The 17,983-nt window shown below is 43.2% G+C and overlaps 1 protein-coding gene across 3 annotated transcripts in view; it reads right to left on the bottom strand.

Moving 5' to 3' along the window:
- The window catches only part of NSG1 (neuronal vesicle trafficking associated 1), a 29,519-nt gene extending 18,329 nt beyond the window's left edge, over positions 1 to 11,190 (bottom strand). Inside the window, exons 1-3 of one of the 3 annotated variants that reach the window (XM_020813312.3) lie at positions 10,892 to 11,190; positions 10,167 to 10,318; positions 3,570 to 3,686 (exon numbers count right to left, since the gene is read on the bottom strand). In XM_020813312.3, coding sequence (XP_020668971.1) covers positions 3,570 to 3,686; positions 10,167 to 10,295 — 246 coding nt within the window. In that variant the 5' untranslated portion in view covers positions 10,296 to 10,318; positions 10,892 to 11,190. Of the gene's footprint in view, positions 1 to 3,569; positions 3,687 to 10,166; positions 10,319 to 10,758 lie in introns of all 3 variants that reach the window. The other 2 variants (XM_073001041.2, XM_020813313.3) reach the window with 2 other exon arrangements.
- Between the last annotated feature and the right edge of the window lie 6,793 nt (positions 11,191 to 17,983).

Genomic DNA, 17,983 nt, shown 5'->3' with positions numbered 1-17,983 from the left:
TGTGGGCAAGAATCCCGTAGAAGAAATGGAGTAGCCCTCATAGTCAACAAAAGAGTGGGAAAAGCTGTAATTGGATATAATCTCAAAAATGATAGAATGATTTCAATATGAATCCAAGGCAGATCTTTCAACATCACAGTAATCCAAGTTTATGCATCAACCACCAGTGCTGAAGAGGCTGAAATTGACCAATTCTATGAAGACTTACAACACCTCCTAGAACTGACACCGAAGAAGGATGTTCTTCTCATTATAGGGGACTGGAATGCTAAAGTAGGGAGTCAAGAGATAAAAGGAACAACAGGTAGGTTTGGCCTTGGAGTTCAAAACGAAGCAGGGCAAAGGCTAATTAATAGAGTTTTGTCAAGAGAACAAGCTGGTCATCACAAACACTCTTTTCCAACAACACAAGAGGAGACTCTACACCTGGACATCACTAGATGGGCAATACCGAAATCAGATTGATTATATTATCTGCAGCCAGAGACGGAGAAGCTCTATACAGTCAGCAAAAACAAGACTTGAAGCTGATTGTGGCTCTGACCATCAGCTTTTCATAGCAAAATACAAGTTTAAACTGAAGAGAGTAGGAAAAACCACTGGGCTAGTCAGGTATAATCTAAACCACATCCCTTATGAATACACAGTGGAAGTGAAGAACAGACTTAAGGAACTCGATTTGGTGGACAGAGTGCCTGAAGAACTATGGATAGAGGCTCATAACATTGTACAGGAGGCAGCAACAAAAACCATCCCAAAGAAATGCAAGAAAGCAAAGTGGCTGTCCAACGAGGCCTTACAAATAGCAGAGAAGGGAAGGGAAAGAAAATGCAAGGGAGATAATGGAATGCTGACTTCCAAAGAATAACCAGGAGAGACAAGAGGGCCTTCTTAAACAAAATGAAATTCAACAGGGATAAGTGAAAAGTACTGCACCTCAAAAAAAGAAACCAATTGCCCAGTTACAAGATGGGGGATACCTGGCTCAGCAAAACTACGAGTGAGAAGGATCTTGGAATTGTCGTAGATCACAAGCTAATTATGAACCAACAGTGTGATGTGGCTACTAAAAGGCAAATGCTATTTCAGGCTGCATTAATAGAAGTATATTTTCCAAATCTCACAAGGTGCTAGTTCCCCCTCTATTCAGCACTGGTTAGGCCTCACCTTGAGGATTGTGTCCAGTTCTGGACCCCGCACTTCAAGAAGGATGCTAACAAATTGGAACAAGTTCAGAGAAAGGTGACAAGGATGATCGAGGCTCGAAACCAAGGCTTATGAGGAAAGGATGAAAGAACCGGGCATGTTTAGCCTGGAGAAAAGTAGACCAAGGGGTGATATGAAAGCACTTTTCAAATATTTGAAAGGCTGTCATACAGAGGAGGGGCAAGATCTGTTCTTGATCATCCCAGAATGTAGGACATGCAACAATTTGATACAATAAAGGTATCACCTGTTCCTGCATTAAAATCTTTAAGAATTCTTGGAGAACAGGGGAAATTCCTGCAAACTGGTAGCAGGCTAATATTATCCCCATGTTCAAAAAAGGGAGAAAAAGAAGATTGGGGCATCTACCTGTGATCTCTTTTTACTAGAATCAAAAACTTGATACCTGAGAGACGTGGTGTGAATGCAGCATATCTTGCTTTCAGCAAGGTTTCTGAAAAGGTGATACTATTGCGGCTAAAATGGTAAAACATGGGACTAAACAATGCTACTGTTGGATGGTTCTGTAGCTGGTTCATACACAATATTCAGAGAGTGCTCACTAATGGTTCTTTGTTATCCTGGAAAAAAGTAATGAATGGAATGGCACTAGTTTTATCCTGGGTATGGTGTTGTTTAATATCTTTGAATAGTTAGTATTTTTGAAGGCAGAATCAGAATTCAATATAACCTAAACAGATTGGAACATCAGTCCAAAGTAAGCAAAATGAGTTTAAACAGGGAAAAACATAAACACCTCTGTCGAATGCACAAATACCGGATTGGTGACATCAGAAGTATGTGTGAAAAGAATCTATGGAAGTCTTAACAGACTACAAGCTAAACATGACTCAACAGAGTGATGCACCAAGAGCAAAAAGCACTATTGTGATAGTAGTTCTGTAATGAATCAACAGAATCACAGCATCTAGATTATGGGAATGAATAGTACGTCTCTGTTTAGCCTCAGTGAGACTGCACCTTTGAGCAGACCTCAGTTCTTGATACCACAGTTTAAGGATACTGACATGCTAGGGGACAATAATGAAGATGGTAACAGGTTTGGAAACCAAGACCTACAAGGGACATTAAAGGGAGTTGAGTATGTTTAGCCTAGAGAGGATTATGCTAAGACATGATATGATAAGCTCCTTTAAATATATTAAAGGTTGTCATGCAAAAGACAGAACAAGCTTTATTGTGCTTTTATTATGTGATTTCTTAGTGTAATTCATTTAGTAGATTTTATATTTTGTTTGGTCATTGTTGATTATATCTTTGTTTTTATGTTATTGTTTATTCTGTTTTGCAAACTGCCCAGAGTGGCCTTAGCAACCAAATGGGCGATATAAAAATCAAACAAACAAACAAATAAGAAAGCTTATTTTCTTGGCTCCAGAGAACTGGACCTGAAGCAATGCATTCATACCACAAGAAAGGTGATTTCAACTAAGCATTAAGAAGAACTCATAGGAGAAAGAGCTGTTTGACAGTTGAATGAACTATTTCAGAAGGTGGTGGATTCTCCTTCACCGTAGGTTTTTACACAAAGGTTGGACAGTCATGTGTCAACAATGCTTTGGCTGTGGACTCCTTTAATATGGGTTGGACTCCATGAGCCTTAGGGTGTCTTACAGCTCTACAGTTCTATGAACATTGGAAATAAAGTTTTAAGTGTGTAAAAGAAAAAAAGGCTATAAAACGCCTTGAAAAACAAACATTGTGTGTTTAAATGAAAAAGGAAAAGTTCTGTGCTTAACTGTTTGAACAATTTTTCTTCATGTCTGTTATTATGATTTTTCTTTTGCAGCCAAGTTTGTATAGAACAGAAATGAAGGTCAGGCCATACAATCCTTGCTGAGGCATGGGACTGATAGAATATTCTAGTCTATGATTGCTTAGTAAATTTCATAATCTTTGTACCCAAAACACTGTGTACAGTTTGGAAAACAGGACACAAATATTATCAACAGGTTCATGAATTCTAACATGAAATCATGAAAGCTGTTTACTGATCCATCTGATACAAATACTGAAAATAAATTATATATGGACAAGAGAAGTGGAAGATTATTCAAAATCCACCAAAATTGTTTTGGTGTATTTCAACAAAACTTGTACGCCCTGAGCTTTAATGAACTTCCCCATTTTTACACATGTATCTGCAGACTCTTCCTTGAAAGAGTATCTCCGGACTCTTCCTAGGGCAGGACAAGTCCATGCCACTCCTCAGATGAGCCAACACAGTCTAAGTCCCCTTTTTAAATATTTTAAGTCATCATCTTTAGAAAAAATGGAAACAGAAGCTGTTAGAATAATGAAATAATTTTTCTGTTCTCCAAAATGAGTTTGGTAATACTCACCTTAACCCGTTCTGAGGCACCTTCAGTAATGTTGACTGTGAACTCAGCTACTTTTGGTGTACGGAATTTTCCCTTCTTACGGTCAGGTTCATAATCTGTTTTAGTCTTGACCATCACCTTTTCAAGGAACATTATCAAGAAAAGATAATCAACTACTAGGCAGATTGGAACAGCTGCAACCTTAGTCATGTAGTATTCATCAGTCTAACCTTAATATGGATTTCAATGTAGTCAAATAGCCCAAAACAGCTCTGATTAACACATAAAGGTTCCTGTATTCACATGTCATAGGTGTCTAGGAAATTCCTGAAACCATCCAACTCACTACATTTAATTCAGGGAAAAGAAAGCTAGAAGAATGATGTGTGAGGTACTCCCCAACACAAGCCCTGCTAAAATGAAGAAGAAATGCACAACAGAATGGCTGCTGTTCATTTCAACAGAGCAGAAGTTCCTACTGATGGTAATGATAATCCCATCAGTGACCTCAGGACAGCTTATAGCAATAAAAAATTTAAGCACCTGGGGCTGATGGGGGAAACGCAGAAAGCTACATATATGCAAAAACTTTTTAGCAGCAAGGAACACTAATGCCAAGGTCTTCTTAATAGTATGTTTGGGCAAGCTGCAATTACACCTGTGAATTTCTCTGAAAGTGTTTCACACCCTTGTGGAATAGTGCTATATTTTTACTGGCTACAGTATTTTTACTCTATTTTACCTCAGACCACTAGACTCAAACAAATCTTTATAACACAGGCTACCCTTAATGGATTTAATGTCCTCAATGTATCTTTGTTTTCTCAGTTCATTTAATAACTATGCATAACTTTTTAAAACCAGTTGCATAATCTGTGCTTTTCTCCGTCTTCACATTTGGAATAGATTAATTATGGCGTCACAGTAGTGGTGCCATATATTTTGTGGAAGCACAGTAAAAAGGATTATACAAGCAAAGTAAAAAAAAATATATAACTATGAAACTAGGCCTCAGATCAGCACCAAATGTAGCAGAAAGAGTTTTTGAGTTCTGGGGAAAAAACACTGTTTTACTCCCATGCAGAACCAAGTGATCCTTGTGAGAGCTCTTAGAAAACATGAAATATGTAGATAACACAATATTTGCATATCAAGGGGGATAAACCTTCTGTTTTAACCTCTTTCATTTTGTCCACAGGAATTAGGCCATGGGTGATTTCAATTTAGACCCTTTAATTACTGATTTTAACCCCTAAAACTTCTGAAATTGCTCCTTTTTTATAATCTCTGAGAATTCCGAAAGAATTATTTGCATAGCATAGCATTCTGGCCAATCAGAATGTGTCTCCAGTCAGCCCATAGTGGAGGTGTCTATCACTTTTAACATTTCCATGGGCTTCCTGGCAACATATTCTTAGCTCCTGCCTGTGAAAATATTCTAAAAATTATTTTAAAAAATAGATATTAATATACAGTGGGGTCTTGACTTGAGAACTTAATCCATATTGGAAGGTGGTTCTCAAGTCAAAAAGTTCTCAGGTCAAATCTGCATTTCCCATAGGAATGCATTGAAAACCATTTGATCCGTATCTGCTATTTTCCGTCCATAGAAACTAATGGGAAGCTGCTATTCTGCCTTCGACCACTAGAGGGAGATATTTTGTTTCTTTTTTTCTTAGGTCAAGAAAGGTTCAGGGAAGGCAGGGAAAATACAGTCCAGGCAGTCTGAAGACTGTCTCCCAATCCACTCTCTAAACGCTGGGAGGAGTCAGGAAGCAGACAGGCAGCCTTTTCACTGACCAACAGTTAACTGAAAGTTCAAATTTTGCACTTTCCCTGCCTCCCACGTGGTTTTTTTTTTCAGTTCTTAACTCAAATCTAAGTATGTAAGTCAAGTCAATATTTTCCTATGAGAGTGGTTCTTAAGTCAAAATGTTCTTAACTCGAGCCGTTCTTAAGTCAAGACCCCACTGTAGAGCGGCTTGCTCATTTAAGCTGTGAAATTACCATTTTTCCCTTTGAGAATAATCTCAAAGCACGGTTAACCCAGTTTATTCATGAGTAAGTTTACCCAGTTTATGGATCCACATGATTTCATATTATTTTTAGATGCTATCCTCCCTAAACCAACGCTAGATCATAGATCCTATTTGTACCTGCAGACTACACCACAGAAATCATGCACCTGTCAGCACATGGCTTTGAGTAGTGCAAGAACATAGAAATTATGCACGGAGCATATGGTTTTTCTGCAGGATCATCCCAAAATCACTGTCCATTCATAGGCCTCATTTCTGCCTATAGGCTACAACACTGGTTCTTAACCTTGGGTTACTCAGGAGTTTTGGACTGCAACTCCCAGAAGCCTTCACCACCAGCTGTCCTGACTGGGGGTTTCTGGGAGTTGCAGTTCAAAAGCATCCGAGTAACAAAAGTTAAGAACCACTGGGCTACAACACAGAAACAATGGGTCCCCATCCCATGGCTTTGCAGTGGCACAAAAACATGCATCTGAAGCACAGATCCTCATAGATCTACATGATTTTTACACAGGATCACCCTACAACCACTCTCCAAACATAGGCCCCATCTGAAATCATGGGTCCCTCAGTGTTTAGAGACTGACAGCATAAATGACCTTATGATTGTGAATCTAAATGGACCTCCACTACCACAGTTTAACCCTACTAAAGCCATCGATAAATGGTACTTCAATGCTAAAACTACCAAGCATCTTCAAGGACACAAGTGCAACACCTCTGACAGCAGTGCATTTTATACTAAGACGACATAGGCAAATACTGTGTACATAATACAATTTATTTTGCGTTTGTACACATTGTTACGTAGAAATAAAAGTGAACAAGTGCCTACTTTAAATTTGTTAACATAAATTGCAAGGCTATAGTGCAGTCATGCTGACTGGTGAAATTTCTGACTGACTGAAGAGACATTTTAAAATTTTTCAAGCCCTGTATATATGTGAAATAGTATGGGGAATAATGGAACCCTGAGACACGCTACACGTCAAGGTGTTGAACAGGAGTCCCCTAGCATCACTATTCTTCACAAAGTGACACCATGCAAGGGAAAATTCCAGAAGCTGACTCTTTTCTAGAAAAACCAGTTAACCACTTCTCACCCAAACACAAAGCAATTGTCAGTGCTGTTTATCAGAAAGTGTGAATGGTAGCGAGCAAAGGAGGGTATCCTGTTGACCATCTTGGCTGCTGCCATTGGTGTTGTCAACATTCAGGCTGCCCTTTGCTATGTAAAGTTTGGCATCCTCTTTCCTGCTGGCAACGCAGGCATAATGTTTTGCAGCAATATTGGTCCATTTCCTGGCTTTTTCAGTTGTGGGTACAGAAGCACAATATCCCACATTCATAAACTGGAGATTTTTTGAAGAATTGAATATATACAACTTTTGCATGCATATTAACTGCTTCTTGCTGGGCATCTGCACTTATCATGTTGATCATTAATAACTTTACATAAAGTCTTGTCCTTATTTATTTATATCATCTCTATGCTATCTTTCTCCCATAAAGGGTCTCAATGTTGCTCACGATAAAATACAACTTAAAAGCATAATAAATTTTCCGTTAAAATAATTAAGCATACAATAGTATAAAATAATCATCCATGAACGTTTTTAAGCTTCTAATTTAAAAAAAGAAAACTTTTAAAACACACTTTTAAATTACTCTACCTAAAACTGAAGAGGTCATTTTAAATGTCTTTACCTGTCACTGGAAGGACAAGGGGGTTGCAGTCTCCCAAGGGAAGGCATTCTGCAACCTTGGAACTATCACAGAGAAGGCTCTCTCTTCTATACCCACCAAATATACCTGAGGAGGACCTCCTGAGAAGGCTCGTATGGGGAGCTACAGTCCCTCAGATACCTTGGATCTAAGCCATGTAACTCACACTTCGAACTGGGGCCCGAAACACACAAGCAAAGCTGTTGTAACCAGCCCTGGTCAGCATAACGGTGTGGCATTCAACCTATGATTCAATATATTGATACAAGAGCAATTCAAGTTTCTGACTTTATTTATATTACAAACATTGAGACTTTAATTTATTCCATGTATATACACACGGAACTTCTGAATAGACACACATACTATCACAATGGCAACTGACAAGAAGTCCCAATGGTCTGCACTTCACCTAAATATGCTTAATATGCTGCATGACTTAGATCTTGAAGAATGCCTTCAAAAGTTTATATCTACATTAATATGTTATTACATCCAGAGCCAGGGGTTGGCTAGATACCCTTGTTATTTCTGCTGAATATGTTCACTGTACAACCATCACTAATATAGGAGGTTCTGATGGAAAATGAGTGGGATGCAACAGGAAAGTTACTAAGAAGAAAGTTACTGTTGGAGCAAGCAGCTGCAGCTCATCAGTTCTGTGCCACTAGCCTACACATGTGGCAGCTGGAAACAGCTCACAACCAAGTGGTGGGGTGCACTGGGAAAAATCCATGAGCCATCCTGGTTTAATCCTGCCTAGGGTTGAAACAACACACATCGTTTTTAGCAGTAGAAGAGACCTTTATGGTAAGCATGAATGTCAGAAACAAGTAGTAATTAGTGCTTATAGGTTACTAAGGTCTAATTCTAAAACTAACTGTAAGCACTAATTAATCTAACAGAAGCAAAGACTGTAAAGCTTGTGTAGGTCAAACACATATATTATGAATGGTTGCATTCCATGTGGCTTTCAGGGTGAACACAGAACTGAAATTACGCCAAAAAAGGACAATCATGAGGGGCAGTCATTTCTTCCTTGTAGAAGGGTAACAGAGCAATTTAAAAACTTTACTTTCCACATTTTCTATTGGCTGAAATCACATTTTTAAATTAAAAATATACAGAAAGATAAACATGAGAACTAAGTCCATAAAATGATATGAAGAAATAAAATTAGCCACAGTGTAGTTACCAAACATAGTTAATGCCAACATGCATTAAATTAGGCAATTAATCATTTCTAGTGATGAGGGACATGCATCAAAACATGTAAGTTTGAGAAAGCCTTTGCAAGCTATTCAGACTCAATAATACATTCCAAGGGAGGGAAGACATGCACATCCATTATGTTTATATAACTTAAGCTATATTATTGTATTCCTTATTAGCTCAGGCAATATTGTTTGGGAGCTTTTGTCTTTGCCATTCTGCATTTGCACCAACTGAGCAGCTGTGCTTAGTGTGCAAGTGGAAAAAGCCACACCCATACATGAACAAAAGCATATGGAACTGCTGGAACAAAGACTTGGAATGTCCTATTTGATAAAAGATACAGCTTTCAAACCTGCTCTCTGTAAGTTCCAGGCCATAACCCCATCTACATTACAGACTCAAAGTTCTTTTCCAACCTGTCCCCAATTTTCCTTTACAAAATACTTAGTATGCCAATATAGACTCCAGGTTTTCTTGCAAATAATATTTATTTCTCAGTTTTGAATGTTCTGTCCTTTGGAATGTTTCCAAGTCATTTGAGAGAGAAACAAAAGATACTACACTATCGAAAAACAATCCCAAGAGTAAATATATACTAATAAAAGGACAGGACCACATTAATAAAAACAACTAAAAAAGCTGGGGAAAATAAAAATGTTTTGTCTAGCATTAGAAAGCCAAAGACCTTCCTTGGAAGGGAAATCCACATATAAGGTACCACTAGACTATCTTGTTTCTATACCAATATAATTGTCAAAATCCTAGAAGTGTAGTTCATCAATGGTGCAGAAAATTCTCTGCCATAGTTCTCCCATCTCCCCCCCACTTTTTTTTTTTTTTTTTTAGTAAATTGTGTTATGAAGAGGACAGGGAATGAATATGAAATAAGGTCATGTCTGATTTGAGTGCAGCTGTGCTCTAAAATGCCATTTAGATGCTAGGAAACCAGTTACTCCACAATGTTCATAAGGAGATACTCAAACTGATTTAATAGGTTGTATTCAACACATCCTTCAACTCCTTTACAAATACGCATTCTATGGCTTGCAAAAACAGCCTCTGAATCAACCCCTAGCAAGACGTGTTGGACCTTCTTTTGGATTATCCGAACGAAGCCCTCTAGCCTAGGGAAACTTAATAGGATGCTTTGAGAACTGTTTTGTGTTGTTTTGATCCAAAAATCGTTTTCAAACTGTCCCATGCACTCTGAAAAAAGTGCAACCTCATTACTCAGAGTAACCTCCTCCATGCCCATAGAGATGACACAGACTGCAAGCCAGTCAATTTAGACATGGCAGGGGACAGATTTGACAACTGAGATACAATAATATAGCAACTAGAGGCAGAGAAATTGTCTGCTCTGTAGTTTAAATCATACATTGTGAATAATAACTAACCTAATTTTGAAGAAAAAAGTAACCAGGAATGTTTACCTGCTACATTCACTAACTTTTAAGGAAATTCACTGAAATTAACTACACAATAATTGTTTTCAATATATTTGCCTGAACAAACATAATGAAATTCATCTTTTAAAATGATCCGTTGCAAGCTTTCTGACAGGTATTACCCTATTCTTTTGTTGTTTGCCTGCTATCTGGATGCAATTGTTTGGGGTGGAATTTAAAATCTACTGTACCTTATCAGGAGGTGGGAACTGCAGCTGATTGACATCCAGGGGCGTGATCAAGGGGATGGTGTCAAATCCATCCTCTAAGAGGGGATGCTTTGTGCTCTTCTCGCTAAAATTATTTCCCAGCTTCACCATTTTTTCCTGAACGAAAGGGAGTCCTGAAAAATGCACACGTGCAGAAATGCAAAAGACGGATCAAAAGCACAATCTGATTGTACATAAATTAAATAAAATAAACTGGCCAAGCACCCCGGCAGGCCTCGTCATGCTGCTTTCCAAAGTGTGCCTAAACAGGGCGCAGAGGGGGAGGGGGAGGGGCGCGGGAGGGGCTTTCAGGCGCCTCAGACCTGCCCTGCCGCAGTGAAGCCCACGCGAGGCTGGCTCGGGAAGTTCCGAGGGCAGCCCATCCACCTTGCCCGTCCGGCGTTCCCCGCTGCCCTCCCTTCTCCTTTCCCCTTCTCCACGCTCTAGCCCCAGGAACCGCCTTCAGGACCCCCTCCGTCTCTCCGGCCGGTGGCCGCCCTCCTCCTCGTGCCTCCCGAAGCCTCGCCATCCCTTTTCCTTCAGCTCCTCCGCCTCCCTCGACCTATTCGCCCACCTGTCTCTTTGTTCTCCTTCTCCCGGATGCAATACCTCGGAAAAGCTGCCCACGCCTTTCCTCCCTTCACTGCAACGCTGGCGGCCGGGGGATGCCGCCCCCCCAGCTCAGGAAAATCCAAATCCGCACGTACCTTCCTTGCCTCTCGCGCTTCCTGACTTTCTCCGAAGGACGGGAGGGTCCCCCTGTCCAGAATAAAAGAATGGCTCGAAGCCTTTTCTTTTTCAGAAAGATCGGGCAGAAATGGCGGGGCTACCCCTTTAGACGCTCGCTCACTCTCTATGGAACAGCTGTTGCGGGCGGGGGGGGGGAGAGCAACGAGAAATGGGCAAGGACCAAAGGTAGCATCGGCGCAGGGGTTAATTCGGGAGCGGCGCAGCGCGCCCGCCGCCGCCGCAGCTCCTCAGGCGTGACGCAGCCGCTGCGTAGCTCCCTCCTTGTCTTCGAGCCCCAGTAGCATCAAAGCAGGCCTGCGGGAGTCTAAGCGCCCAGCGTCTTTGGGATGCGGCGGGCCACCGTGTGCACGTGTGCGTTTGTAGTTGCATGTGCCTGAATGGGCTGCAGGAGCTCCGGCTTTGCGTGAACGGATGAGCCCATAAGGCTGGTTCTTCCGCGAAGGACCTCCGCGTTACCCCGATGCGACAGTTAACTCGCCGGGAAAAAGCGCAGCAGGAGGGTCTGATAATGCCCTGTCGGACCCACTGCGAGTTGGCTGCCTCTGCGTAGGGGCCGACCAACCCGGAGACCTTTGGTCAGTCCCCAGGCTGCGACCACCGCAAAGCTCGAAGTGTGCTCAGCGACGGTGGGTGTCAGGAACTGGCCGCGCCGCGGCGATAAAGCCTCTCCCCCCCGCCGCCGCCGCCGCCCTATGCTGGTTTACAGTGAGGGTGATGTTTAAATCCCTCCGTTCAGTTTCGGATAGTCATGAACACTTCTCTACAGCGGGCTACGGTAAAAATATTAAATAATCCACAGTTGTGTGATGGGATACAGCGTACTCCACTCAGGTGATTTGATTACTGTCGAAGAAAGAATCAAAACTATACAACATTTTGTGACACTCGTTGGCGTTTGAAAAATCTGAGTGAATTTACAACTGTATAACTGCAGCTATTACAGAAGCCCCGTGATTGCTCTCCACAATCATTTATGGGCTGAGCTATAATCTATCTGGTGGTGGGAAAACACCCAAATGCAGGGCAACTAGCTGACGGTTTAACGCGGGTTAGAATACTAGAGATGGCTCTGCTGACTGTACAGTTTTAGTGACTATTGATACTTGACTTTTCGTTTCATACTTTTAGTTAAGTGAGCTTGCTTGCAGTCTGACACACACATGCAGAAATATTCCCATCCAAGTGTGAGTTCTGAGTATAGGATGTTTCTTCATGGATTCAGAGAAATCAGAGAAATACTAAGGTGGTGAAACATAAATATTCTTATTAAGTGTTGGGTTTTTTTGCAAGAAACTGCTCAAAATGGTTGCTCAAAAGCCTGTGTGAATATTTTCAAAAGAATATTGTAATTATTTTATAAAAATGTTAATTATTTTCAGAAGACACTACTGTACTCATAAACTCAGTGGCCAAAATCCTGTTATTTAAGATAGTAAACCACACTAGATTAACTCCATTGAACACTTGAGTGATTATACTAAAGGATCACTCCCATTTCTCTGTAAGCTTGTTTGTGCAGTTTGGTGCTTCTAGGATGATTCTCTGCTATGCACTACATTATAGTTTTGAAATATTGAAGTTTTGAGATGCATTAAATCAAATGAGCAACATCAATGTAATGTGATTGATCTCTATGTTCCATAGGTGATGGGTACATAAATAAGAACTTACTTTAATAATTGTTGTTACGTACATGCCATCATGTCACCTCCTCCAACTCATGGCAACCCTATGAACGAGTGATTTTGAAAATTCCTGCCTGTCTTCAACTGCCCTCCTCAGCAATTGTAAATTCAATCCTGTGGTTCATTTAGGGAGTCAGTTCATCTCATATTCAGTCTTCCTGTTTTCCTGCTGCCCTCAACCTTTACCGGCATTATTGTTTTTTCCAGAGAATCCTGCCTTCTCAAGATGTGGCCAAACTAGAACAGCCTCAGCATTTTTGCTCTAGAGATTGTTCAGGCTTGATTTGATTTAGGACTCATTTTTTCATCTTTCTGGCAGTCCAGGTTATCTGCAAAGCTCTCCTCTCCTTTTGAAAGAATCCATTTTTTCCAGTCCAGCGTTTATATCCGGAGATGATGATCAGAAATATAAGAGTGTGGATGATCTTGGTCATCCTTACACTTAATGATCTTTTCTAATTTCTTCATCACTGCCCTTCCTGGTCTCAGTCTTGTTCTGATTTTTTTGGCTGCATCTCCATTTAGGTTGATGATTGAACCAAGGTATACAAAATCTCTATTTAGTTTTCTTCATTGTCATGGCTAAAGACTCTTCTGTAGTCATGAGTTTTGTCTTCTTAATGTTCAACTGTAGTCCTGCTTTGGCACTTTCTTCTTTCAAGTCATTTCAAGTCATTGCTGCTTTCTGCTAGTAAGATGGTGTCATCTGCATATCTTAAATTATTGATGTTTCCTCAATCAATTTTCACTCCTTCATCTGAATCTAGCCTGGCTTTCCATATGAAGTGTTTGTTCTGTGTACAGATAGAACAGATAAGGCAATAAAATACACCCTTGTTTGACATTTTTCCCAATAGGAAACCATTCTGTCTCACTCCATATTCTGCCCTAACAGTAGATTCTTTTATAATAGGCCTGCAGAAAGGAAAAGAAATTTCCATTCCTTTGAATTGTGGTATTGGAAGAGAGCTTTATGGATACCATGGATATACATGTGCTAGATCAAATCAAGTTGCAAATCTCTCTAGAAAGAAAAATATCTGAACTGAGGTTATTATAGTTAGGATATATCAAGAGAAAAGAATTATTGTAAAGATAATAATGCTGAGTACATTCAAAGGTACTAGAAAAAAAGAACTTGCATGAGGTAGCTGGATTGACTAAAAAAGAAACCCACAGCTTTTGGTTTGCTAAACCTGAGCAAAGGGTCAATGACAGGACCTGTTGTTGGATGTCACTGATTCACAGGATCATCATAAGTCAGCTAAGAGCATATAACAACAAATACAAGCCACACGAAGGCTTTTGCATAGTCAATGAAGCAGAAGTAGATGTTTTTTCTGGAACACTCTGGCTTTCTCCATAATCCAGAGAATGTTAGCAATTTGGTCTCAAGTTCCTTTGCCCCTTTGATATCCAGCTTTTACTTCTGGGAGTTCTTGGTCCACATACTGCTGAAGCCTACCTTGTAGGATTTTGAGCATAACCTTGCTAGCGTGTGAAATGAGTGCAATTGTAAGGTAGTTGAAAGATTCTTTTGCACTTCCCTTCTTTGGGATTGGGATGTAGACTGATCTTTTCCAGTCCTCTGGTCACTGTTGAGTTTTCCAAACTTGCTGGCATATTGAATGCAGCACTTTAACAGCGTCATCGTTTAAAATTTTAAATAGTTCAACTGGAATGCCATCACCCCACTGGCCTTGTTGTTAGCCAAGCTTTCTAAGGCCCCTAGACTTCACTCTCCAGGATGTCTGCCTCAAGGTCAGCAACCACACTATCTGGGTTGTCCAGGACATCCAAATCTTTCTGGTGTAATTCCTCTGTGTATCCTTGCCACCTCTTCTTGATGTCTTCTGCTTCTGTTAGGTCCCTCCCATTTTTGTCCTTTATCATGTTCATCTTTGCACAAAACGTTCCTTTAATATCTCCAATTTTTCTGAACAGATCTCTAGTTTTGCCTTTCCTATTATTTGCCTCTATTTCTTTGCAATGTTCATTTAAGAAGGCCCACTTGTCTCTCCTTGCTATTCTTTGGAAGTCTGCATTCAATTATCTGTAACTTTCTCTGTCTCCCTTGCACTTTGTTTCCCTTCTCTTCTCTGCTATTTGTAAGGCCTCGTTGGACAGCCACTTTGCTTTTTTTCATTTCCTTTTCTTTGGGATGGTTTTTGTTGCTGCTTCTTGTACAATGTTACGAGCCTCTATCCAAAGTTCTTCAGGCACTCTGTCCACCAAATCTAGTTTCTTAAATCTGTTCTTCACTTCCACTGTGTATTCATAAGGGATTTTGTTTAGATTACGGTATACCTCACTAGCCCAGTGGTTTTTCCTACTCTCTTCAGTTTAAGCTTGAATTTTGCTATGAGAAGCTGATGATCACAGCCACAATCAGCCCCAGGTCTTGTTTTTGCTGACTGTAGAGCTTCTCCATCTTTGGCTACAGAAAATATAATCACCCTCTTGATACAGTGGTGCCTCGCTTAGCGAATGCCTCGTTTAACGATGAATTCGCATAGCGAGGGGGTTTCTGGGGGAAATTACTGCCTCGTATAGCGAGGCTGTCTATGGAGGAAACTCGCATAGCGATGTTTCCCTCATAGGCCCCCGGCGGGCGCTTCGGAGCGGCCGCGGGGAGACCTCTCCCGCGGCCGCTCCGAAGCGCCTGCCCCGAGAATGCCGGCCGGCTGGCCGGCGCTTCGGAGCAGCCGCGGGAGAGGTCTCCCCGCGGCCGCTCCGAAGCGCCGGACAGCCTGCAGGCATTCTCCGGGCGGGAGCTTCGAAGCGGCCGCGGGGAGACCTCTCCCGCGGCCGCTCCGAAGCGCCCGCCCCGAGAATGCCGGCTGGTTGGCCGGCGCTTCGGAGCAGCCGTGGGAGAGGTCTCCCTGCGGTCACTCCGAAGCGCCGGCCAGCCTGCAGGCATTCTCCGGGCGGGAGCTTCGAAGCGGCCGCGGGGAGACCTCTCCCGCGGCCGCTCCAAAGCGCCCGCCCCGAGAATGCCGGCTGGCTGGCCGGCGCTTCGGAGGGGCCGCGGGGAGGCCTCTCCCCGCGGCCCCTCCGAAGCGTCAGCCAGCCCCAGCTGGTAGCCTGCCCAGGCCGCCTACCCGAGCCGTTCTCGGACGCCTGGAAGTCCGAGAACGGCTCGGGTAGGCGGCCCAGGCAGGCTACCAGCAGCGGGGACAGAGGGGGGGTATCCGGAAGGTTTCCAGGTGAAAGCCTGGAAACCTTCCGGACACCCCCCCACCCTGCAGCCGCCGCTTGAAGCCTGCCCGGGCCGCCTACCCGAGCCGTTCTCGGACGCCTGGAAGTCCGAGAACGGCTCGGGTAGGCGGCCCGGGCAGGCTACCAGCAGCGGGGACAGAGGGGGGGTATCCGGAAGGTTTCCAGGTGAAAGCCTGGAAACCTTCCAGACACCCCCCCACCCTGCAGCCGCCGCTTGAAGCCTGCCCGGGCCGCCTACCCGAGCCGTTCTCGGACGCCTGGAAGTCCGAGAACGGCTCGGGTAGGCGGCCCGGGCAGGCTACCAGCAGCGGGGACAGAGGGGGGGTATCCGGAAGGTTTCCAGGTGAAAGCCTGGAAACCTTCCGGACACCCCCCCCACCCTGCAGCCGCCACTTGAAGCCTGCCCGGGCCGCCTACCCGAGCCGTTCTCGGACGCCTGGAAGTCCGAGAACGGCTCGGGTAGGTGGCCCAGGCAGGCTACCAGCAGCGGGGACAGAGGGGGGGGTGTCCGCTCCCAGCGACCCCCCACGGCTTGGATCCAAGCTGTGGGGGCAGGCTGAGAGGGTGGTGGGATTGGGATGCCTTTCAGGCATCCCGGGTTTGGATCCCACCCGCCGCCGGTTACCCTAACCGGCGGCGGGTGGGATCCAAGCCCGGGATGCCTGAAAGGCATTCCAATCCCACCACCCTCCCCCCGCGGCTTGGATCCGAGCCACGGTGGCTACCCCAGCCATGGCCGGACTCTAGGGAGTCAAGCCATGGCTGAGTTAGCCGCCGTGGGTCAGATCCAAGCCACGGGGGGAGGGAGAAAACCGGATAATCCATTCCTATTGGAACGGATTAACCGGTTTCCAATGCATTCCTATGGGAAATGGTGCTTCACATAACGATGTTTTCACATAACGATGTTTTGTTTGGAACCAATTAACATCGTTATGTGAGGCACCACTGTATTCAGTTCTAGAGATGAGCACAAACTCAAAAACTGATGGTTTGTGGTTCATTGCTAACTATAAGCCACCATGAGCCCACAGAAAAATGAACTCATACTTCATTTTTCCAGTTCATTCTTGGTGGGACCTACCTGCTCCTGCCCTCTGCCTAGGTTTCCACACCTCTGCCACTCACCTGTCCCTCTTACCTCTTTACCTGCTCCTGCCACTGCTGCCATCCTCAGAGGCAGCAGGCCTGGGTTCTCTGCCAGGAGCTGGCCACTGCCTCTGCACATTTGCCCACCTATCAGTTGGGCAGTAGGCAAATGATCAGAGGCAGCAGCCTGTTCTGGGAAGCCGGACTACTGCTTCTGAGTATGTGCCTGTCATCTAGCTGATTGGCGGGTGAACAATAAGAGGCAGTGATAGTGGCAGGAGTAGGGAGGTGTTTCATTTTGTTTTGATAAAATAGGCTCCCTCAACTGCATCACAAACCAAAGCACAAACATTGGTTTTTCTGGTTCATGGTTTAGTTCCTGCCCATCTCTATTCAGTTCCCTTTCCAGAAAGCATTTTTCAGTAAACAAGGACAATAATCGTTGGCTTAATTAATCCTAGGCTATAAATAACAAAGGGGAATGGTAATCATGTCTGATCCGGCTTGTGAGGTAGCACTAAGTAGTTAACAAGGAAATACAGTATACCTGGGAATTACAGCAGATGCAACATTTGATAATGGCCTTAGAATCTTTGGCTTATATCGTGTCCACTGAGATGGTTATTGTCACTATCCCCACATGGCCCCTGCTTGTTTCATCAAACTGGGTGCTCATGCTATGTGCCCCTCAGCTGTCATAAGTTGATTTCATTGACAATATCTATTATTAATAATCAAGGTCCAGGCCATACATTATTATAAAATAATCAATTAGAAATTGTTTATTGTTACAGATGTTGCTAGAATAGGCAACGTTGTTAACTCTTAAATATTCTCCTTTATCCCTCTCAACCACCACTTTCCCACCCAAATTCCAAAACTCTCCTAACTCTCAATCTCCTCAACTCTCTCAAAACTTTCTATCTCCCCCTCCACCTGCTGAATCTCTTATATGTTGTGACTCCACCCCTCCAGCAGTCCTATTGGTCTATGCAGATGACATATCACCTGGGTGGACACCACATTCTTCTCCCTTAATAAGTTTGTTTTAGGAGG

This window comes from Pogona vitticeps, chromosome 5, assembly GCF_051106095.1.
Source record: "Pogona vitticeps strain Pit_001003342236 chromosome 5, PviZW2.1, whole genome shotgun sequence".
NCBI classification, from domain to species: domain Eukaryota; kingdom Metazoa; phylum Chordata; class Lepidosauria; order Squamata; family Agamidae; genus Pogona; species Pogona vitticeps.
This window is presented reverse-complemented; position numbering and strand designations above follow the sequence as displayed.